This window comes from Ursus maritimus, unplaced genomic scaffold (assembly GCF_017311325.1).
Source record: "Ursus maritimus isolate PB19 unplaced genomic scaffold, ASM1731132v1 scaffold_28, whole genome shotgun sequence".
In the NCBI taxonomy this organism is placed as follows: Eukaryota; Metazoa; Chordata; class Mammalia; order Carnivora; family Ursidae; genus Ursus; species Ursus maritimus.
Genome location: NW_024425341.1, coordinates 16,666,620 through 16,689,152, shown reverse-complemented (window position 1 = coordinate 16,689,152; position 22,533 = coordinate 16,666,620). Strand labels below are relative to the sequence as shown.

Genomic DNA, 22,533 nt, shown 5'->3' with positions numbered 1-22,533 from the left:
AACGAAACAAATTCTGGAGCTGAGAAACTTAATAAATGAGATAAAGAATACATTAGAAAGCATACAAAATAGGGCATATCAGGTAGAAGAAAAAATAAGCAAGTTGGGGAATAGGAATTTAGAAATGACTCAGTTGGAAGAAGAGGGAACTAATATTTTTTAAAAGTTAAGAAATCCTTAAGAGTTATTGCTCTGTCAGACAAGCAAATATCACAATAATTGGTATACCAGAAGGAGAAGAGAGGGCGAAGGAGGCAGAGTTTATTTAAAGTAGTAATAGCTGATAACTTCCGAAACCTGGGAAAGAAACTAGACATGTAAGTCTACTAAGTTAGGGGACCACCTTATTATCTCAATGCAAAAAGATCTCCAAGAAACTGTTGAAAATCAATTATAAAGAAATAATCTTAAAGGCAGCCAAGGAAAAAGGAAAATAACCTAGAAAGGAACCCCCATTAAGGTATCAATGGATTTCTCAGCAGAAACTCTATAGGCCAGGAGAGAGTAGAACGACACATCCAAAGTATTGAAAGATTAAAATTACCAGTCAAGAATACTTTACCTCATAAAATTGTCCTTCAAATATGAATGAGAAATAAAGGCTGAAGAAATTCAACACCACCAGACCTGTCTTGTAAATAATTCTGAAAGTTTTTCAAATTGAAATAAAAAGATGCTAATTAGAGACACAGAAAAAAAATGAAAGTCCACAAACCTCTGATAAAGGTGATAGAACTGTAACTTTTTATTAGAATAATGTGTTAACCACTTAATATAAAGTTTAAAGGAAAGAATATTAAAAATAATTATAGCTACTGCAATTTGTTAATGAATTCACAACATAAGATATTTTGGACATCAAAAACAAAAAGGTGAGGAGTGAAAGGGTAGAACTTTATTGGTAAACCAAGAAAAAAAGGTTGGTTTTTTTTCCCCCTGCTGATAGCAGCTTATCGAAGATGCTTTATCTAAGCTTCATGATAACCACAGGTTAAAAATCTAGAGACAGGAAACCGAAAAATGGGGGAGGACATAGGGGGGAGACTGAACAAATTACTATGGAAAACCACAAATTTACAATGAAACGGGGGAAAAGAAACACTGGAGATACAAACATCCAGAAGACAAAAGATAAGATGGCAGTATTAAATCCTTATATATCACTAATCATGCTAAATGTAAATGGATTGAAATCACCAATCAGAAGGGGCACAGACTAGCCGAATGGATTTTTTAAAAAGCAAGACCCAAATATATGCTGCCTGTAGGAGACATTTCAGCTCTAAACATACATGTGGGCTCAATATAAAGAAATGGAAGAGAATATTCTAAGCAAGTGTAAACCAAAAGAAAGTGGGATTAGCTATACTTAGATTGGGCAAAACAGACTTCAAGCCAAAAATGTTAACAAAAGACAAAGTAGGTCATTATATAATGATAAAGGGGTCAGTACATCAAGAAGACATAACAAATGTAAATATATATGCACCCAACATATCAGAGCAGCAAAATATGTTCATCAAATAATAACAGATCTCAATAGAGAAATAGAACACAATGCAGTAAAAGTAGGGAATTTCAGTAACCCAGTGTCAGCAATTTCTAGAACTATCCGGATAGAATCGGACCACACTTTAGAACAAATGGATGTAGGACATTCCATCCAATAGCATAAAACACATTCTCTTGTCAAGTGCATATGGAACATTCTCCAGGATAAATGATTTGGTAAGACCCACAGCACATAAGAGCAAATTTAAGAAGACTGTAATCATACCAACCATCCTTTCTGACCACAATGGTATAAGCCTATAAATCAGTAAGAGGAAATCTACAAATATGTAGAAACTAAACAGCGTATCTCTAAACAACCAATAGGTCAAAAAGAAATTTAAAAAAATATAAAAAATATCTTCAAACAAATGAAAATGGAAATACAACATACCAAACGGGATACAACAATAGCAGTTCTGGGAGGTAAGTTTTATAGCAATAAATGCATATATTGAAAAATTATAATCTCAAGTAAACCTAACTTTACACCTCAAAGAACTAAAGAAAGGACAACAAATTAAGCCCAAAGTTAACAGAAGAAAGGAAAGGAGTACAAAGTAGAACTAAATGAAATAAAGACCAGAAAATCAATAGAATGGACAGATGAAACTAAGAGCTGATTCTTTAAAAAGATACAAAATTGACAAACCTTTAGCTAAACCAAGAAAAAAAGAAGACTCAAAATTAGAAGTAAAATGGAGATATTAGAACTGATACTTCAGAAATATGTAGGATCATAACAGATTTCTGTGAATAATTATATGCCAAAAATTACATCATTTAGAAGAAATGAATACATTCCTAGAAACACAATTTGCCAACAGTGAATCAGGAAGAAATAGAAAATATGAACAGATCAAATATGAGTAAAAATATTCTATCTGTGATCAAAAACCTCCCAACACAGAAAACCCCAGAACCAAGTGGCTTCACTGGAGAAGTGTACCTAACACTTAAATAAGAATTAACACCAATCCTTCTCAATTCCACCAAAAAATTGAGGAATACGGGCGACACTTCCAAATTCATTCTATGAGGCCAGCATTACACCGTTACTAAAACTGAATAAGGACACGACAACAAAACTATAGACTAATATCCCTGGTGGCTACAAACACAAAAATTTGTCAACAGACTATCAGTAAACCAAATTCAAGAACACTTAAAAAGAATTATACACTGTAACCGAGTGGGACTTAAAAAGAATTATACACTGTAACCTAGAATTCAAGGATGGTTTGACATGCAAATCAATAAATGTAATACATAATATCAATGAAATGAAAGATAGAAATCACATGTTCATCTCAATAGATGCAGAAAAAGATTTGACAAAATGCAACATCCTTTTGTGATAAAGAAATCCTTAATGGGTTAGGTATAGTCAGAACATCCTCAGCATAATGAAAGCCATATACAAGAAACCCATAGCTGACCTTGTATTTTTTTTAAAGATTTTGTTTGAGAGAGAGAGCATGCACACGTGCGCGCAGAAGTTTGGGGAGGGAGAGGCAGAGGGAGAAGAAACTCCCTGCTGAGCAGGGAGCCCGATATGGGACTCGATCCCAGGACCCTGAGATCATGACCTGAGCTGAAGGCAGACACCTAACCGACTAAGCCACCCAAGTGCCCCGCTAATATTGTATTCAGTGGAGAAAAAATTGAAAGCTTTTCCTCTAAGATCAGGAACAAGACAAGGATGCCCACTCTCACCACTCTACTGGAAGTCCTAGCTAGAGCAATCGACACAAAGAAATAGAAGGCATCTAAATTGGAAAGAAAGAAGTAATCTGTTGCTACTTGCAGATGATACGAGGTTATATATATCTATATCAGTATCAATAGAGAGAATCCCAGACTCTGAACCAAAAAACTGTTGAAACTAATCAACAATTTCTGTAAAGTTGCAGGATACAAAATCAACTTGCAGAAATGAGTTGCATTTCTTTACACTAATGATGAAACATCTGAAAAAGAAAAAAGAAAACCATCCAATTTATAATATCAAAATAAAAAAAATCTTAAGAATAAATTTAACCAAGGACATGAAAAATCTGTACACCAAAACTACAAGACTTTGCTGAAAGAAATCAAAACACAAATGTAAATACATTCTATGTTCATGGATCCAAAGACTATTGTTAAAATGTCTATACTTCCCAAAGCTATCTAAAGATTCAATGCAATCCTCATCAAAATGTAAAGGCATTCTTTACAGAAATAGGAGAAACAATCCTAAAATTTGTATTGAACCATAAAAGGCTCCAAACAGCTAAAGCAGTCCTAAGGTAAAAGAACAAAGCCATAGGTATTACACGTCCAGATTTCAAACAATTCGTCAAAGCTATAGTAATAAAAACAGTATTGTACTGGCACAAAAACAGACCCAGAGACCAAGGAAATCAAATAGCCCAAAGTTAAACTCCTGCATATACAATCTAGTATTTGACAAGGAATCCAAGAACACTCAGTGGGGAAAATATGCTCTCTTCAACAAGCAGTGTTGAGAAAATGGATAAGCACATGCAGAAGAATGAAATTGGACCCCTATCTTGTGTCACTCACAAAAGTGAACCGAAATGACTTAAACATAAGATCTAGTACTATAAAACTCATAGGAGAAAACACAAGGAAGCAGCTCATTGACACTGTTCTCGATGGCAATGAGTTTTTGGATATGTCACCGAAAACATAACAACAAAAGAAAAAAAAAAATGGGACTACACCAAATTAAAGGCTCTGCAAAGCCAAAGAAACAACAACATGAAAAGGCAACCTACAGAATGCAAGAAAATTTTTGCCAACCCCATATATCAGTTAAGGGGGTAATATCCAAAATATATTAAGAACTCATACAACTCAATTACAAAAAAATAACTTGATTAAAAAATGGGCAGAGGAACTAAATAGCCAATTTTCCAAAGAAGATATGCAAATAGTCAACAGATACATTAAAAAATCCTCCATATCACTAATCATCAGGGAAATGCGAATCAACGCCACCATGAGATATCACCCCACTCTTATAATTTAAGCCTGTTATCAAAAAGATAAGAAATAAATGTTGGTGAGGCTACAGAGTATAGAGAACCCTTGTGCTCTGTTGATGGGAATGTAAATTGGTGCAGCCACTATGGAAAAACAGTATGGAGTGTCCTCAAAAAATTAAAAATAAAACTACCATATAATTTAGCAATTGCACTTCTGGGTATGTGTCCAGAACCACTAGTTTAGGTAGGTACATGCACCCCTGTGTTAGTGCAGCATTATTCAGAATAGCCAGATACGGATACAACCTAAGTGTCTATTGATAGATGCATGGTTTAAAAAAAAAAATGATACACAGATATTGTTCAGCCATGAAAAAGTAAGGTATCTTGATGTTTGCAACGATATGAATGGAATTTGAGTACATTATGTGAGATCAAAGAAAGACAGCTACTGTATGATATCACTTATATGCAGAATTTTAAAAAGCCAAGCTTGTCAAAACAGTAAAATGGTGGTTACCAGAGGATGGGAGGAAGGGTTATAAGGCAGCTAAGGATATAAAGTTAACAATAGGTAGTAAATAGACGGTAGAGAATTAATGCACAGTGAAATGAATATAGATAATATTGTACTGTAATCAAATTTGCTAAGAGTCTAGAACTTAATTATTTCAACCCTTGAAAAAGGATAAAAATAACGTAAAACTTGTATATATTTGAGGTGTATAACATGATACTATATATAGTATAAATATATATATAAATAAATATATATATATTAAGTTAATATGTTGTAACCCTTAAATTTACACAATATCTTATGTTAGGCATATTAAGGTTTTGATATATAAAAAGAAAAAAATGTGAGAAGACTTCTGTTGCATTGTAGTTAAGAGCAAATGGATATTGGCTCAGATAGCCTTGGTTTGAAATCTGGGTCCAGCACTACTTAACATCTTGTGCTAGTTATTAATCTTTAATTTTCATTATCCCAATTTATAAGTAGGACTAAGCCAGTGCCCACCTCACAGCACTATTGGAAGTCTTAATGAGAGAAATCCATGCACAGTGCTTAGCTCAGTTGCCTGCACATAGTTGGGGTAAATAAATGTTGGCTATTCGTATCAAATACATACATACATATATATAAAGGAAGAATCCAAATGCAACACTTCAATCAATTCACATCCAGAAAAAGGAATCACCCTACAAATTAACTTAAGAAAAATACAAATATGGGTAAAAGACTTAACGGGAAAACTGGCAAAAAAATGAGCAATATACAAAAGGTAAAACAAAAAGAGGAATGAACTTATCAAAGGATGCTCAGACCGTTCATACAGATTGTCACTCATCAGTTTGATAAAATGGTTTGGCAACGCTGTTGGTGAATGTAAGAAAAATAAAATATGATTGTACCTTAGTAAACTCGAAAATACACATATGCCCCCTCTAAAAAATCCACCTCTAAGTGTAGATCTTATAGAAAATATTGTACATGTAAACAGATATCCTTGTAAGAATATTTATAATAAACATTTGGAAACAATTGTGCATCAGTAAAATAAAGCAATAAAAAGTGGTATATGCTTATGAAAATCCTATAATTCTGTCACAAATTGGATTTGTGTGAAATTCACAAACAGTTCCAACAAGAAGCATGTTGTTCGCATAGTTTTCACATTGTAACTTAACTATTTGAAGAGGAAAAGTAGTAAAAAATGGTATGAAGATCTTTTAATAGGGATCTGTTATACTTGTGTAATCATAGTTAATATCCAATATTTCTTTGCCTAATAAAGCATACTCTTTCTTCGGATTTTATCTGCATATAGTTGTGTTTATAACACACATATGTATGTGCACATGGGTGTTTGTGTATGTATAAAATTTTATCTTGAAAATATTTTTATATATGGATATACTTTTATTAAAATTTTTAAGTGTTTAATTTTGTAAAACTTACTTTCCCGAGTAATAGAAATAGCTCCATTTCCCCACGATTTTATTAGTGGAATTTCAGAAGCATTTGGAGTGATGTTTATTTTCCTTTTAATATCTACATAAAATCATTTTAAATGTCATTTACATTCTGAATATTTGCAAAAAGAAATTTTTAGAGTTAAAATAATCTGGAATCCTGTGTGAATTTAAATGTGTAGATTCAAATTTGTACCTGAATATAATAAAGGGTGTTAAGGTGAATTACAAAATAGAAACCAGACTTGAGAATTCCCTTAGCAGACAAAATCATTGAAGCCACATAAACAAGACTAGATCTAGCCGTTTTCATGAATATAAGTGAAACTTAACTTGGGATATTTCTTATAAATGCTTCTGATAATCATAAAAGAAACTTCAGTCATCTTCCTAAAAATGGCATGAGTGATAATCGCTTGTAACCTATCCCCTGCTGTCTGGAAACCCCCACTGTAATAACCAATCACTGTAAAGGTCAACAACTTCTTCATTTCTACTTTATAACCCATTCTGTAACTTTACATCCCTGAGTTTTATAATAGTCCTTGAATTTGAGGAACCCTAGCTTAAAAACTCTTCTTATACTCCCAATAAATTTTATTAAGTACTATTTATTGATTTGACAGTTTTAACTTTATTTCTGGATTTTGGACAGATGTAACCAGAGAAAGATGAAAGGGAAACCTAATTTAACTCAGGCCATCACAACATGACTGAAACTCAAGGAACTCAAGTAATTACCCAAATTTCAGTGGCTCTCAAACTATGTATCATGGTTCCCTAAAATTTCAGTGGTAGTATATGGTATGTGTATGTGTTGAACTTGGTTTGAGAATGGGGAGTGGGAGAGGCTGGTATTGCATAGTGCTGATAGTGGCTTTTCTCTTGTATGTGGTAGGTTTCCAATCAAGGTTGGTTGGTTGGTTTTCTCCAGGAAGGGTTCCGTAAAGCGTTGCTAAATAGAATGGATTGGAAACCATTTGTATAGAGAGAGGTTAGTGTAAGCATAAATACCTAACTGGAGAAGTCAGGTATTTATTGTTTTCCAGAAGTTGGATAATATGGTCACGAAAGACTCAATTATTTTATAATTATTAATCAGTACTTTGATATAATGGTTATGAAAATAGAGTTGAAATATTTACTCTGCAGAATTTTCCCTGACCTCCTCCACTTCATTGTACAGACGTAGCCAGATAATATTCTTTGAGCTTTCACTGTTCGGAGTAGAAGACGCTTAGATTTAGCCTGTACGGCAGACTTACCGATGCTGGTTGTACATATCTAGAGTAGAAATGAATACAGAGGCCATAATAAAGTTGAACAAATTGAGGAATTTCTGGGCTAAAATTATTTTAGTTTTCTCTTCATTTTTCAATCTGTCATTTGGGGAGAATACATAATAAATGTGTTCCAGAACTGATGAGTTCTTAAATCTTAACATTAGTCCATGTCAAACATGTTTTAATAACATGGCAAAAAATGTTCTTATAAAAGTGAAAAGCTCCTATCATTTTCTTAATCTCTGGCATCTTTCAGTATGGTATGAAGATATTCATCCTGCTGCAAGCAGACATTACAGAATTCTGTGTTCATTCTTAAAATGTCGATTTAACTACATTAAGATCCTGCTAAATTTGTGAGAGCATTTTATTATAATGTGCTTGTTGCTTTTGTAAGACTCGTAATTGGTAACAAAAATTTCCAAGTGACACAATACCAGACCTTAATAAATATTTCTATAAACAAGGTAATCTATGAAACAACACATGAAATAGAAGCCAAGAAAAAGAAAGCTATGCACACAAGCCCTGAAGAAAAAAATCATTGTAAATATATTCTGATTTTCTATGATTGCCGATGAAATTTTTCCCCATGACTGGAACTAGTACCTATCTTCATCTATAATGTGAAACGGTATAACTGATTATGGGAATCCATATGATTCCTATGTGCTAAGAAAATGAAAGTCCTGGAACTTAACATTTAAAGTTAGACCTTCAAAAATCTCAGTTTCATGTTATTTTGAAAATTAAGGCTTATTCAAACAAACGAAGAATGGTAATTTTGTGTTAGATGGAGAGAGTTAAATCATATCTAGCTGTGTGTGCAGCTGTAACGCACCCGTTCTGGAGCAGAACACACAGTGTTCAGAGCCAGAAAAATTAATAGATTTTATTCGCATGTATCTCTACTGTTTCCTTGACAACTACTATAGATGCTGCTATCACCATGGGGATGGTTCTTCTAAATGAAGCAGCAACATCCAAGGGAGATGTTGGAAAAAGACGGAGTAAGTCTGTGTTGCTATTTTTGTAGTTTTGTTTTAGTCTTAAGATTCATTTAAGTAAAATGGGAAATATATAAAAGTCCTTAAGCATAAATTTCTGAAGAAATGCTCTGCTATGGGAAAGGTTGCAGTTTGTTTTTGTTTTACTTTTTTTCTATTTTTTGGATGTGGGTGTACAAATACTTAAAAATATATTTCTTCCAAAATGGGGTTGGGTGATTTTCTGTGGAATTGCATATATAAAGGCAAGCTGTCAACCCTGGTCAGGGGTGCTCTCACCCATGTCTACAGCTTCATGTCTCCACAATCATGTCCACATGACAGGGAGACACAAAATTCTGTGGTCAGAGTCTTCAGAGATTTTATTGGCAAATGCTGTGTTCCTTATGCCACAAGAATCAGGTGTACATTCAAGGACTCACAGTTTTCAGATAGGTTTTGTACACTGAAATATAATGTCTTCTGACTACCTCCAAACTTCTTTTGATCAACATTGGAAAAGGAGTTATCTGTTGATAGTGTCTTTTCCAGGCTCTTTGCCTTTTCCAGTGGTATTCCAAGATTTACAACTCCACGGATTTCCAGCATTATGTTTCTAAGCAAGTTAACTACATTTTATCCTGAAACTATTCCTTTTTTGGGGGGGGGGGTGTAGAAAAAAATTCATTTTTATGAAGTAATAGATCTTGACAAGACAAGGGAAGAACACAGGAGAAAAATCTACCCTTTCCCAGTATGCTTTGCATTTCTGGAAACTTTTTAAACTCAGAATTTATGTTTGAGCAGCATAGGTGTCTGAGAAAGACAATTTATTAAGAAGTTTAAAATAAAAATCCAGACTTGTTTTCTTCTTGGAAGTATTAGCTGTGGTGACTATATAAATAAATGTTAGTGATTTCTAAATAGTTATCTCATGTGTTAGAATATTTTGGATATAATATACAGTTTAGTCTGTCCTTTGTTTTCCCATGATGGTATCTATACACCATTGTAAAGAAACTACAAAAGAATCTAATGCATTACTTTTAGTTAAGCATTGTGCAGAATTTCATCTTATGATACATCTTTTGAATAAACAATATGCTCTTGGAATTGACAATGTCTATGAAGACAAATTCTTCTGTGATTATTTATTATATATCCTTAGTAAGCTAAGTAATAGTAATAAATACATAAATGTTTTATCTTACAATATCTGTGATACTGAGTTTACCAAATCACTACTTCCAGCTTCCGTCTTGGTAGATATTTCTCTACATATCACTCCCAATGCCCAGCACTGTCAAATTATTTATTCATGTGTAGTGAGAGAGAAAGAAGGAGACATGGGAAATATATTTTACAATTACTCCTTTTTGATATATAATACAACTACTGTGATTATTATTGCTCGGTTCAGAATGATTCTGTGTCATCACAGCATTTTCTTACAAGTATGTTACCTTGTATGGGCTGCAGTGGTTCACTCCTCACTACTACTCTCGCAGTTCCGCTGCTCCCTTGAGTAGCACTGTTTTGTTCCACTGCACAGAATCAAGTAAATACATTGTTTTACCTGATCATATACTTTGAGCTTCCTTTCCCACTGAGCACAACCAAAGTGGCAAAGGGAGTAAAAGCGTTTTATTTAGCTTCTGAAAATTTAAAACAAGAAAGGATGAAGTGTTTGATAAAAATACCAACTGTGTAAAATAAAGCATTAGGTAATTAATTCTAAGTTTAGTAATGTTGTAAGAAGGGATGCTATTATTATTGTATCTCGTGCCTGGTGTCTGCCATACTTGGATAGTCTACACATTTTTAAAAAGGTGTTTTTCATTTTGGGATATTCAGCCACCTACTTTTTTACTTTATTTTCTGCCAATATTCATTTGAAGTTCAACTGCATGAATTTTGTCTGAGATGGAATGTCACAGAGGCTACAATTGAATGTTGTTAAGCACTTATGACTTTCAACAATTTCTACTCAAAACTGAAAGAAAGAATGATATTCCTACAGAGTTGAAAGAAAACTGACAGATTTCTAGACCATTTTTTGACAGTCTCATAACTTATCCACTCCTTGATTTCCAGGATTGTAATTAAACCTGGTCTCAGACCTGCTAGAAGGATTTTTTGAATGTATTTCATCATTATGGAAGTATATCGAACTGCTGACTTTTCCTTGTGTTCCTGTGCCTTAGTGTGTTTCATTTCTTTTCTCTTCTTTCTAATTATTTCAGGTATTTTCAGTATTTTTTAAAGAATTCTCTGAAACTAATGAAAGGATACAAGTATTGTCCAAATGTTTTATTCTTAAATGCTTGCTTGTATTAAGAATTAACTCTATTTTCTACTTATTTATGGCACAGATTTAAGTCCATTTCAGTTCCTTAAATACATTTGTTTTTCTTTATTCCAAACATATCTGCATTTAATTGGCTCAGATTTTTAAGCATTTTATAAGCATATATTTTACTAATAGTAATAAATCTTGTTTAAATACTCTATTTATTTGCATATGTATTTCCATTGTAGGTATTACATATACTTATTACTCTTTGACTTTAGAGTAAAATCTTCCTAACCATAACAAAAAGGAAAACAAAACAAAAAAGTATTTTCCCTCTTGTTAACTTGCCTGGGATAAAGGGATACTGAAAACCTAGACCATAGCACATTCTACTCTAATATTGGCCTTCTGTTCGTTTGTTAAAAGAAATTAACAGCACTTTGACACAATTATTTACTCTGTGGGGGGATTTTCCCCCCTTTGGCTCTCCAGAATCCATATTACTTCACTCCCAAAGGTTTTATTCCTAGCTTTTTATACACTAGGATGACTATTTCTAAGTAACAGACTTTTACCAAAGCAATAATCTAGCCCATAATCTAAAATGACATTTCTTTGTAAATATTGCATGGCATCTGAAAAGAATAAAATTCTATTTAGTATTCTAATAATGCAAATGTCTATGCTGATATAGCCATTGCTTTATAAGGCAGGGGCTGATAATCTTGTTTGTGGTTTATCACATATTTTGTTTTGATCCCTCTGAGGCATTTTAGTATTTGTAGGAACTCTGTAAGAGAAGAAAAGCACCAGAAGACTTAGATCAGTCACTTTTGTTGTTTTCATACCCCAAATAGTACATTTTCATTGAGAAGAATGTGGAAAATAATGAATACATTGTATTTTGGATTATCTGGTTTGTTGTGCCTGTATGTGCCATGAACTATTGAAATGTAAGTATACTGTTATTAATTGAATGCATTTAAAAAACATATGCATTTGGGTTCCATGTATCTAGACACTAATGGCATTTTCTGTGTCTTTCTAGTAATTTGCCTAGTGGGATTAGGCCTGGTGGTCTTCTTCTTCAGTTTTCTACTTTCAATATTTCGTTCCAAATACCACGGCTATCCTTATAGGTAATATCATTATACTAATGTGAATGTTTTTATTTTTAACTAATAAACGATATCATTGGTTAATGTATATTTAAAGGCTAATATGAAGTAGCTAACTCGTTTGCCAAGTGATTTTAAACTCAGTTAATCAAGTCTTTGAGCACCTGCCATGCGTTCAGCTCAGACTTTGCACAGGACCTATAAGGCACAGGGCCTTACAGGCAGAGTGGAGTTTCATTTTACAGATACATATAACATATGTATTATATATGTACGTATAATACGGTGGGTTTTAGCTTTGTGGAATTCATCACATTTCTTTTTCTCTTGTTTTGTCTGTCCATCCAATCATTCACATTCAAATTCTTTGGCTTCGTCAGGTTTATATAGGATATAGGTTTCCTCCCATGACATTTACATAAATGCATCTCTCAGAACTAACAAAATACAGGGAATCAGTATGCACCCCCCAAAATACGAATTTTACGTTTGACAAGTTTTCTACTTTAATTAGTCTAGCACATGGATTTATGCTAAAGTTACCTTAGTTGTGGTAGATCTTGCTTGGGTTTTTATTATAATTATTTTTGCACTGCATCATTTTCCTTTTAAATTACTTTTTATTTTCTCAGAAATTTTAATCAGTTGTCTTGTGAATGTAATAAATAGATGATAAACATCAAAAGCAAGTGCTGCTAAAAGGTCTGCAGAGATTACACGTCAGAGATTTGGATAAATCCTGAGCTAAATCCTAAAAACCTGACAGAACAGGGGGGAAATACACATCTATACGACTAGTTTACTGGAGAAAAAGTAAAGATGATAGCACAAGCAAGAGTGAGGGAGGTAATAAATGAAAGAGTGGGAGAGAGAAATAATTCTGAGAAGTGGAAATGTGAGATATTGGTAAAGAAAAAGATATCTCTTCCCACGGAATTATTGTGCCCGAGAAGCGTGGTCAATTATGAATGTAACATAGCACCACATTCTCAAATGGTTTGCATTCCCAGAAGTGTGTTTCTGTGGCACAATCATTAGAGCATTTGATTAAAAGAGAAAAAATCAGCTTTGCTCATCTCAGATAAAGGCAGTTTGTAAGGAATGAGAGAATGAGATATAGGACACCATCATTATAGGAAAGGGAAAACATGCAAAACATTCCAGAAGGCATGTGCTGGCCTGAGTACTTCTGACAAGACATTTGTGGATATCTGTCTTTACAGAGAATTAGGCTCTACTATTAACCCCGGGGACCAAGAGCTAAGTTAGTGCAATCATTTGCAGCAGACATACACTGAAGTAGGCTTGCAAAAGGAAAGAAGAATAGTTTCTCGTCCAAGACCATATCCTTGACTTTGAAATGAACTGCAAGGACAAACACATTTTTTCCTTTAAAAAGATTGAAAAAACTTCCCCCTTCTGCCGGCTTTAGATAATACCTGTACTTTGGATAAAACTGTTGAGCTATCCCTTAGTGAAAATGCACATGGGAACATAATACCATATACTAATTTAAAAATCACCTGTAGCCAGGGACTTCAGCTCCAGTGCCGAAGTACTTTCTTGGGTGTAATGCCTTAGCCTTTTGTGGCCTTCGATTTCTTCCTTTTAAATTTCTGTGAATTATAACTTTTGTATCAAGAAATACTACTGATAGTTTAAAGGTCTTGGACATAGTTCTAAATTTTTATTTCTCAGAATTTTTAATTCTGTTTAATCTACAGCCTTTAATTTCTTCTGTGTGATGATCTTTATGTGTTTTATTTTTATTTTAATCTTAAGCCTCACAAAACCTTAAACATTTATGTTCTACGTTATATTTTCTCAGTACTTCATACTATTATTTTTGTTGATCTTTGTAACTATTGAAAGGGATAAATGTCTGCTTGAAATATTTATCCTATTTCCTTAAATCTCTCCCACATTTTAGTTTTAAGGGTGCTTTTCCTACAGTGTCAATAGGTTTCGTGCCATCACTGAATTCTCCCAGATTCTCTCTTAGGTTTCAATAAGCGAACTTGCTGGATTTAAATTCCTGATCTAAAAACAAAACAAAACAGACCCCTCCTGATCTGTTACTGTGTGACCTTGGACAAGTTACTTGCTTCTTCTAAACACTGGTTTTTCATTTGTAAATGGAAAAAAAAAATTACATACTTCATTTGACTATTATAAGTATCACATGAGAGAATGCATGTAAGTTACTTATCACATCGCCAAGTACGTGGTAAATAACACATAGTATTAATTACTCAATAAATGTTAGATGCTTTATTATCCTTAATTCAGATAGCTGTAAATATTTCAAACTCATTTAATTTACTTTTCTAAGTAGGATTTTCTTTACACTGATGATTAAGTAACTTTTATATTTGCATGATTCAGTTGAGTGAAGAACAGATTGTCCCTGAACCTTTTGATGAACTTAATTGGGCTCCCGAGTCCCTTGAAACTACCAGTGAAATATCAAGATTATTAAAAATTTGGTGTAATTACCAATCTGAGCCATAGTTCAAAAAAGAAACTTTATTCCAGTGGTAGCACTGCTTTCATTTTGTGTATTAAATAAAGATTGACTTAACTTTAGGTTTGTCCCATTTTCAAAGAAAAGCAAAGAGCTAGTAGCAATACACGATAGTCTTTACTTAGGGGTAATTTCTTGTTTTTTTTTCCCACTGATGCACTTGACCTACAAAAATTCAAAAAATTTCTGTAAAAGTACTTCTGACCCATGTCTCTACTTTAGTAAAAAATAATAATAAAAAATAACATGAAACATTTCTCTATTAATTCTATCACTTTGCTTCCTATTTATAAAACTCTTTAGTTGATTTGGTTGTCTTAGCAAGACAGAGTAGCAGAATGGAAAAATAAGATTTACAGTCAGAAGAGTTGAGTTCAAGTTCAGTATACAATTTTGTAATTAAGAACTCTAGCTCTGCAGTCACACAAGTCTGAGTTTGAATCTTAGATCCTCTCCACTAACTTTGGGACTTGGAATTAGTTACTTAAGTTCTGGGTCTCATTTTTCTTCACTTCGAAAATCGTGTTTTAGTTTATTTATGGGGTTGCAGACAGGCTCAGTTGTTAGGTTTGTCTCATGTTATTTCGCTGTCTTTTGCCAAGATCTTTAACTTTGTTGAGCTTCTTTCTTCATTTGTAAACTTGGTATAACACCTGTCTCAGATTCTGTGAGGATAAATTATCTGATCGCTTTGTAATGCCTGAAATGTAGGGAGGTTCTCAGTAGATATTTACTTCACCTCCTTAACCTGTACAAGCCCTTCAACTTCAGCATCTTCATTACATTTTTGTTCAGCACTTTACTTCATTACATTGTTCATAAGCATTCATACGTAAGTGTTTTATGTATTAAAGTCATTTTCATTCTGTAATATTGTGAGATATTTTAGAGAAGAGTCTTTGAAGATACCTTTTTGTATTTCCAAAGTGCTGTGCGCATAGTAGGTGCTCATATTAATTGACTATTTAACTCAAAAACATTTTTTATTTATTATTTAAATGCAACAGGAACCATTAAGATAGACACAGTGAAAAGAAGAGTACTGGTTTGCCACATTGTAGAACTCCAGAAGATGGAATTCACATCAAATGACACCTCATGGAGTTGTCAGGTTATTCCACATACCCAAAGGGATGTGTGGTGTGTGGAAAGAGAATTATTCCAGAAACCTGAGCTATAAAGATACTTATTGCAAAATCAGATTGATTCTTAGCTGGCTGGCATCAAATAATAAAAATATATTTTAATTAAGCTTATAATGGACATAGAAACTATTTTCTATCGTCTTTAAAAAAATACTTTTAATTTCTGATGTCTTTGGCTATTTTGAGAGATAGTAAAAAAAAATGGAATGACATTCAGTAATGGAAAGTACAGAATAACAGCTAGAAATGAGAGACATTCATGAATTTTGAGAAAAGTGTGATAGTGAACAAGCCTAGCAAGGCAAAAAAAATCGCAGGGTATACAGTATAGCAATTTCACATTCATTTCTAGATCTTACATGTAGATCTTTCATCTGTAGAGAAGATATTAAGTATACTCTTGAGCTGTACAAATAGAAAAATAATATCGAAATGCTGTGGTGATCAACCCACAATACATATCACTGATAAGAATTTCACTGGGATTGTCTTTCTCCTGCTGAGTTCTAGCTTTGAAGAATGACATAAAGGACCGAAGATTTAGAGAGGATTCGGAGAAGAGCTGCAATGCTCTAAAGGCACCATTGTCTGGCCCCTATCTTATCTAGATAAAGAATACAGTGCTAAATCTTGTAATAATATTTTGCAAATGGAAATTGAATCTTAAGGACTATTTTTTCCATATTGTTGTATTTCACTGTGGTGTATTGGAAAGTGATCTGGACTTTGAGTGAGAAGATGTGATTTGGACCATGGCACTTTAAAACTATAACCTCAGGCAAGTCTTTTAATCTTCTCTGAGCCTCAGTTTTCCTCATCTTTCAAATAAAGACCATAATATTTCTCTCATATGTAAGACAAGTTGTAGCAAACTGTTGTTTTACAGATACAAGGTAACTTCTAACTGTGAGACCCTACATTCCAGTCTTAGGCTGTTGTATTATGCTTTAGAGATAAGCCCTGGGAGACAGATGTCTGCAATAGACTTTGACCCATGGAATTAAGCATTTGACAGGTTTTTTAAATACTCCCATGTATACATATGCACTCCACTCCATAAACAATATATAATTTCATTTAGTTACTTCTCTCTTATTATTTTAGGGAGGAAAGCAGAACTAAAATGACAAATACATTTCATTCTGCCTAGGACAAATGTAGTCCCGTCTTTTTCCCCTAACAGTATAAATTTTAATTTCCAAGATGATAAAACAAAATACAAGTCTTTTAAAAGTATGTACTAAGATTTTTTTTCAGCATTTGATAATTTCAGAAATAGATACCAGGAAACTATATAAAATAATTTCTGTAGAAAAGTCGGTTTTTTTGTTTTTGTTTTCCTTTTACGTGTTGTACTGCTCATTCCAACCCCTCCAACCTCACAACACCTAGTCTGAACATACACAAAAATAGCTCTAGAGGGTGAGTTCCATCTTGACAATACAACTTTCTTACTCTGACAGAAACTCCACCATTCAGCAACCCATTGAAAACAGAATCTAAAAGACTCCTGTGAACTAAGACTTTCTTCTTCACCTATCCCTCAACCTTATTCCACACACTAGCTTTATTATTCTTTTTCCTCCAGACATAGTATCCACCTTCCTGATCATGCCTAATTACTAATAACCATGCTATGAAAGCTTTAGTAAGTCCCTCAGTTTAGGCTGTGTAGAGAAGTGGCCTTAGCAGTAATGAGACCTGACAGCTGTTGCCGTGTGTAACCACAGATACAGAAAAGTTTCCATACCCAAAGATCTCATTCCCTTCTCCTGATGAAGTCTTCAATTTCTCTAGGCCTTTTTTGGATTGTTGACTTCAGACTTAAAATTTTCCTGGGTTCAGTAATCTTCAGGCTAAAGAGGACTGGCTAACAGCCATAATGTACTTGCATCCCCTTAGACCATTTATGAATATAAAGTAAAGGTTAAGAAAACCCTAAGAACAGTGAATCATTGAGTGCCACTAACTGCAAGGCCAATTGAACAATTCAACTAGTGGACGATCCATGCTGAGTAAAGAAGCAAGGCTTTTCCTCCCTTCCACACTTTCTTTTCAATACCAAAATGAAATCTGATCAACTGCCCCTTAATCACATAAATGATTTCTATAAGACAGAGTGTCATATCACCATTAGGTCTCCCTGACTCTTCCCCAGTTTGAGAATAGAAAGTACAGTACACAAGAAAATTCTGTCCAGATGAAGTGCTCGGAGAATTTAAGCAGCTCCCAGTTGGACAGAATTCATGCATTCAAGAGCACTGTGTACACACACTTTTTTAAAAATACCAACAGATAATTAGTTTAAGTAAAAACAAAATGCAAGCCACTATTTGATGCCTCTTTAGACTTTTAACAGGAAGAAAGAAGAAATAAACATACTTTACATACAATATGGGTCTCCAGTAACCAAATCCAGAGGTCTTTTCTCATTCTACAATGGCTTAGTTGAGTGGTTTCAACAGAGACTTATAGCCCACAGTATGTATTCACTTCTAGGCCTTTTACAGAAAGCGTATGGACTCCTCATACTGAACATACTCCCTGTACTAAACATGTACTAATAATTTTCATTCTTGGGCACCTTTTTTCACTCAGCTCCTGTAGCCTAGGCTACTGTCCCTTTATTTAACTTGTTTTCAAAGTCAGAGTTTGCTTTGTTTGCTTGTGTTTCAATTCCTCTAACAAACACTTGGGCTTGCCATTATATCAAGTATGTCTGTGTTATACTTAATTGTGTCCAGGTCTTACTCTCCTCTAGGAAAGAAACCTAATGGCCATGACTTGCAGTCATTACGTGCCTTACAACACCCTCTATACACAATTGTACACAGACATGGGCAGTAAATCTTTGCTGCATACTGATTGAGACACTTTTTGGCTCAAGTTGGAGGAAATAACTACCATTTTAAATAATGTTTCTCTAGAAAAACTTACTTGGAATTTCAAATAATAACCTTGCTACAGACTTCTGAAACATCACTTCTCTGCAAGTCAAGGACTGCAGTTTTATGTAAATGCTGAGTGTTTGTTAGTATGAGGGAGTAATTAGGAAAGAACCAAACTTGCAGGTTTTTGAAGATCTTCATCCCGTTCCTTCTTTGTATACACAGTGCCCCTCTGCATCCCTGATGTACTTTAAGCAGTAATCAAATTACACGGACCAGAAGGGAATAGTTGCATCCCATCAAGCTAGAAAAAGTGGGAGTTTCTAGGGCGTATTCATGCTGGTTCTAGTCTGCTCTCTAATCTTTCTGTGTATAATTCTCTAGACTTGCCATGTAGCCTCCATCTTCTATTGCTACGTGAGTCAGTTGACCATACATACATTTACTTCAAATTAAGCTAGTTCCAGTAGTATTACACATGTACATGCTACCATGGCCTGTGAAGAGAATCATTCATGACAGAGGGTAGAGGGGAGTCCAGACAGAAGTTGATGGTGGCACCCAAGGCAGCTGCTCCCTCTCTGAGGAACCCAACCACAACACTGAAAAATACATTCCAAGTAAGAGGAGTACATTTGGTTTTTGGTATTCAACAGTTTTCATGTTATAAAAGTGTTTTCATACATTTTTACAATAAGCATTACTAGGAAAGATGCTATCCAAGCACTATTAGAAACATAAATATTGGAGAACTGTTAACATTATACATCAAAATTACTAGACAGGTAAATGTGAAAAGAAAAAATCATGTCAGAACCTGACAGATAGGAATGAGGGACTAATCTCGAGTGATGAAATCCATATAAAACATTCATACTGGAATGGACCTTGGATGTTTAGTATTAATACTGAATGATTACCTAGAGAACAATAGTTTATGCTTTTCTAAGAAAGATTTTAACAAAACATTTTTGACACACTTCAATCTTTCCAATGTCTTGAACACACACTTATAAAGTTTTTAACTTTTTATGAAAAAGATTTTAAATATAAAAGAACAGGAAGTAGTCTGTTAAACATATTCTTTATTGTAAGACAATAGGATCAGTTCTAGATAAAATATATATTTATCATTGCATAATAAAATATAAACTAAAGATTGTTTTAACAGTTTTAAAAAATAAGTATTTTTGAAAAATCCCTAGCGTGAACCAGTAGTGCGGTAACTAAGGATTCTTAATTTTTTTAATAAGAAGATACAGAGATCCTTTTATTTTGTGAATTTAACAACATCTAAAAATCATAGAATCTTTTGACTTTTCTAGCTCCAAAAAGTGAGGAAGTATAAAATGATCATGAGGGTCATATTACTGTTTCTGCTTTTATGGTATAATATTTTTAGTGATGGTAAAAGATGATCTGTAGTGCACACAGCTAGAAATCTTTAGACCAGTTGTTCAAATAATAAACCCTACAAATTCTCAGTCTCCTTAAGTCATAATTTTTCAACTTTAAGTGTGAAGTATTTTATGAACAAGTTTTCTTTTTGTCATTAACCCTTATTCTTCAGTTAGCTTTGATCTTTAGGGGAAGCTTAAAACTAAAGGCAGAAAATGCCAGAGTTCATCTACAAAGGACACGTCTCGGTGCACTGCCATCTGTGTTAAGGGTTATGTGGACTGAACAGCAGCCACTGCTTACTGCTGACACACTTCTTCATGAAGATGGTTACCCTTGCAGGACCTCAGTCATAACTAGTTATTTTGAAAAATAGAAGCAAGGTCTTGTTACATCGGGGGATCAGCACGTGATTTCTAGCCTTTAATAATTCCTCAGAAATGGAGTACTTATTGTAGTTTGTATAGCCTTTTTATTTTATAATTTATATATTGTATTTTTATTATATAACATTTTAAGTATTTTTAAATACGTGTTTACTTTTAGCACACAGTGTCACTAGGATCACTAGGTTGATAAGATAGGAGCACTGTAAAGAACTTTGGAGATCAGCCAAACAAACATTCTTTTCACTAATGAGGAAACCGAGGTTCAGAAAGACAAAGAAATATATTCCTAGGATATTTGGATTTAAACATCCAGGTATTAAACTTACAAAACTTAACAGTTTTCCAACTACGTGGCTTTCCAACTATAGCAGCAATTAATTTCTTTTTTGTTTCAATATTTGGTTAAAACATGGTTTGTCTCTGGTTGTCCTGCAAAGTTATATTGTCAAGACAAAAAACAAAAAACAAACAAACAAAAAACCAACCTTGCCACATGCACATGTTAGAAAAAGGTACAGATATCAGCAGAAACTTAGTAAATGTTATTTAAATTGACTTACCACCTTACAACTTCTATTTCTGTTCATAGATTAAAAACTTTGCTTAGGGAAGTTAAGAAAAATAGCTCCCTTTTACTTTTATCTGTGTACAGATACTTATGTACTCAATCTGAGGACACTCACGACTCATATATACATTCTTTTTGGTTGTACAATCTATTTTAGCTATAGATTTCATTTAAAAACATCAAGCCTTTAGTTATTTTATATAAGTGAATGAATTATAGATTGAAGAAATTTTTTTTTTTAGGACATTGAAATGACCCACTTCAAATCTTTGTTTTAATCCATATTTTTTGTTCCTCTTACTTGCATTGCCAGCTTAAATGCTGGTTTAACTACTGCTCTAAGCAGCAATGAATGTGGCTCACAAGAAATAGGGTATTTTACCCAAACTTAAACACCGCTAGTTCAAGTTCTTATCAGCGTCCTCTCCCACCCCTGGCCTATTCTCACCACAAGTGTTGACCCCATTCCAGGAACTAGTTTAGAGAAATTGCCCTGATAAAAAATTAGAATGGGATGAATTAATATAATTATGACATTTTTGTATGCTATTTACATGTACTGTTTTAGAATGAATTAAAAGCATATTGTGTTTTCCTTATTTTCAGCATATAATTTTCTTTCTTTTTCAGCTTTTTAATTAAATGAAGCCAAGTGGGATTTGCATAAAGTGAATGTTTTCCGTGAAGATAAAGTGTTCCTGAGATATAGTTTGAATTCTTGAGTTCATTTCCATGTTGATTGTGATAATTCTAGCTTATTCTTGTATAATTTTTGAAATGTGTTTTCCTAGTGAATTTAATTTATAGAAGTGGATGATTAAATTTCATATTAGCATTGGAAACAACAAAGTAAATACTGAAGTGTTTTCAAGCATATTATATTTAGTATATGCTATAGGACTGAAATAAATGACAATGTAATTATAAATTCATGTGTTAGAACTGTTCACTCATTAGTAAATAAAACCACAATGTTAGTAAGGGAAAACTATGAAATATATGTTAAAGAATCCTTAAGGTTGTACAGAGATAAGGTATATGCATGAAAATATGTCACATACTGAAAAAATTATACTTATTGTCATTTCAGTATAAAGGATGTGTGTATGGTTACAAATGTTTTGTTTTTATTAATCACAATTAGATAAAGAGACAGGGAGCTGGATGAACAGTGCCTACAACTTGGAAGCCTAACCTAGGAAATGGAGGTTTTTCCCAGGACATAAATTTTAAAGCAAACAGGACTAAATTAATAACCGTGAAGGCATCAGGTGATGGAAGCAACACACCAGAACTAAAAATTAATTCCTAACTTTAGAAGGGTCACCCAGGAATCCAGACTTGTAACTGCCAAACTAAGCCATGATGGCCATTTTCCCCGTGTGTTATATGGAAAAAGTCTGCCATCAAAACTTCA

The 22,533-nt window shown here is 33.6% G+C and overlaps 1 protein-coding gene across 4 annotated transcripts in view; it reads left to right on the top strand.

The window, feature by feature from the left end:
• The window catches only part of TUSC3 (tumor suppressor candidate 3), a 221,527-nt gene extending 199,300 nt beyond the window's left edge, over nucleotides 1–22,227 (top strand). For 2 of the 4 annotated variants that reach the window (XM_040643325.1, XM_040643322.1), the window contains exons 8-11: nucleotides 8,743–8,817; nucleotides 12,135–12,225; nucleotides 16,589–16,651; nucleotides 21,747–22,227. In XM_040643325.1, coding sequence (XP_040499259.1) covers nucleotides 8,743–8,817; nucleotides 12,135–12,225; nucleotides 16,589–16,607 — 185 coding nt within the window. In that variant the 3' untranslated portion in view covers nucleotides 16,608–16,651; nucleotides 21,747–22,227. Of the gene's footprint in view, nucleotides 1–8,742; nucleotides 8,818–12,134; nucleotides 12,226–16,383; nucleotides 16,652–21,746 lie in introns of those variants that run through there. The other 2 variants (XM_040643323.1, XM_040643324.1) reach the window with 2 other exon arrangements.
• The last annotated feature ends 306 nt before the right edge of the window (nucleotides 22,228–22,533 follow it).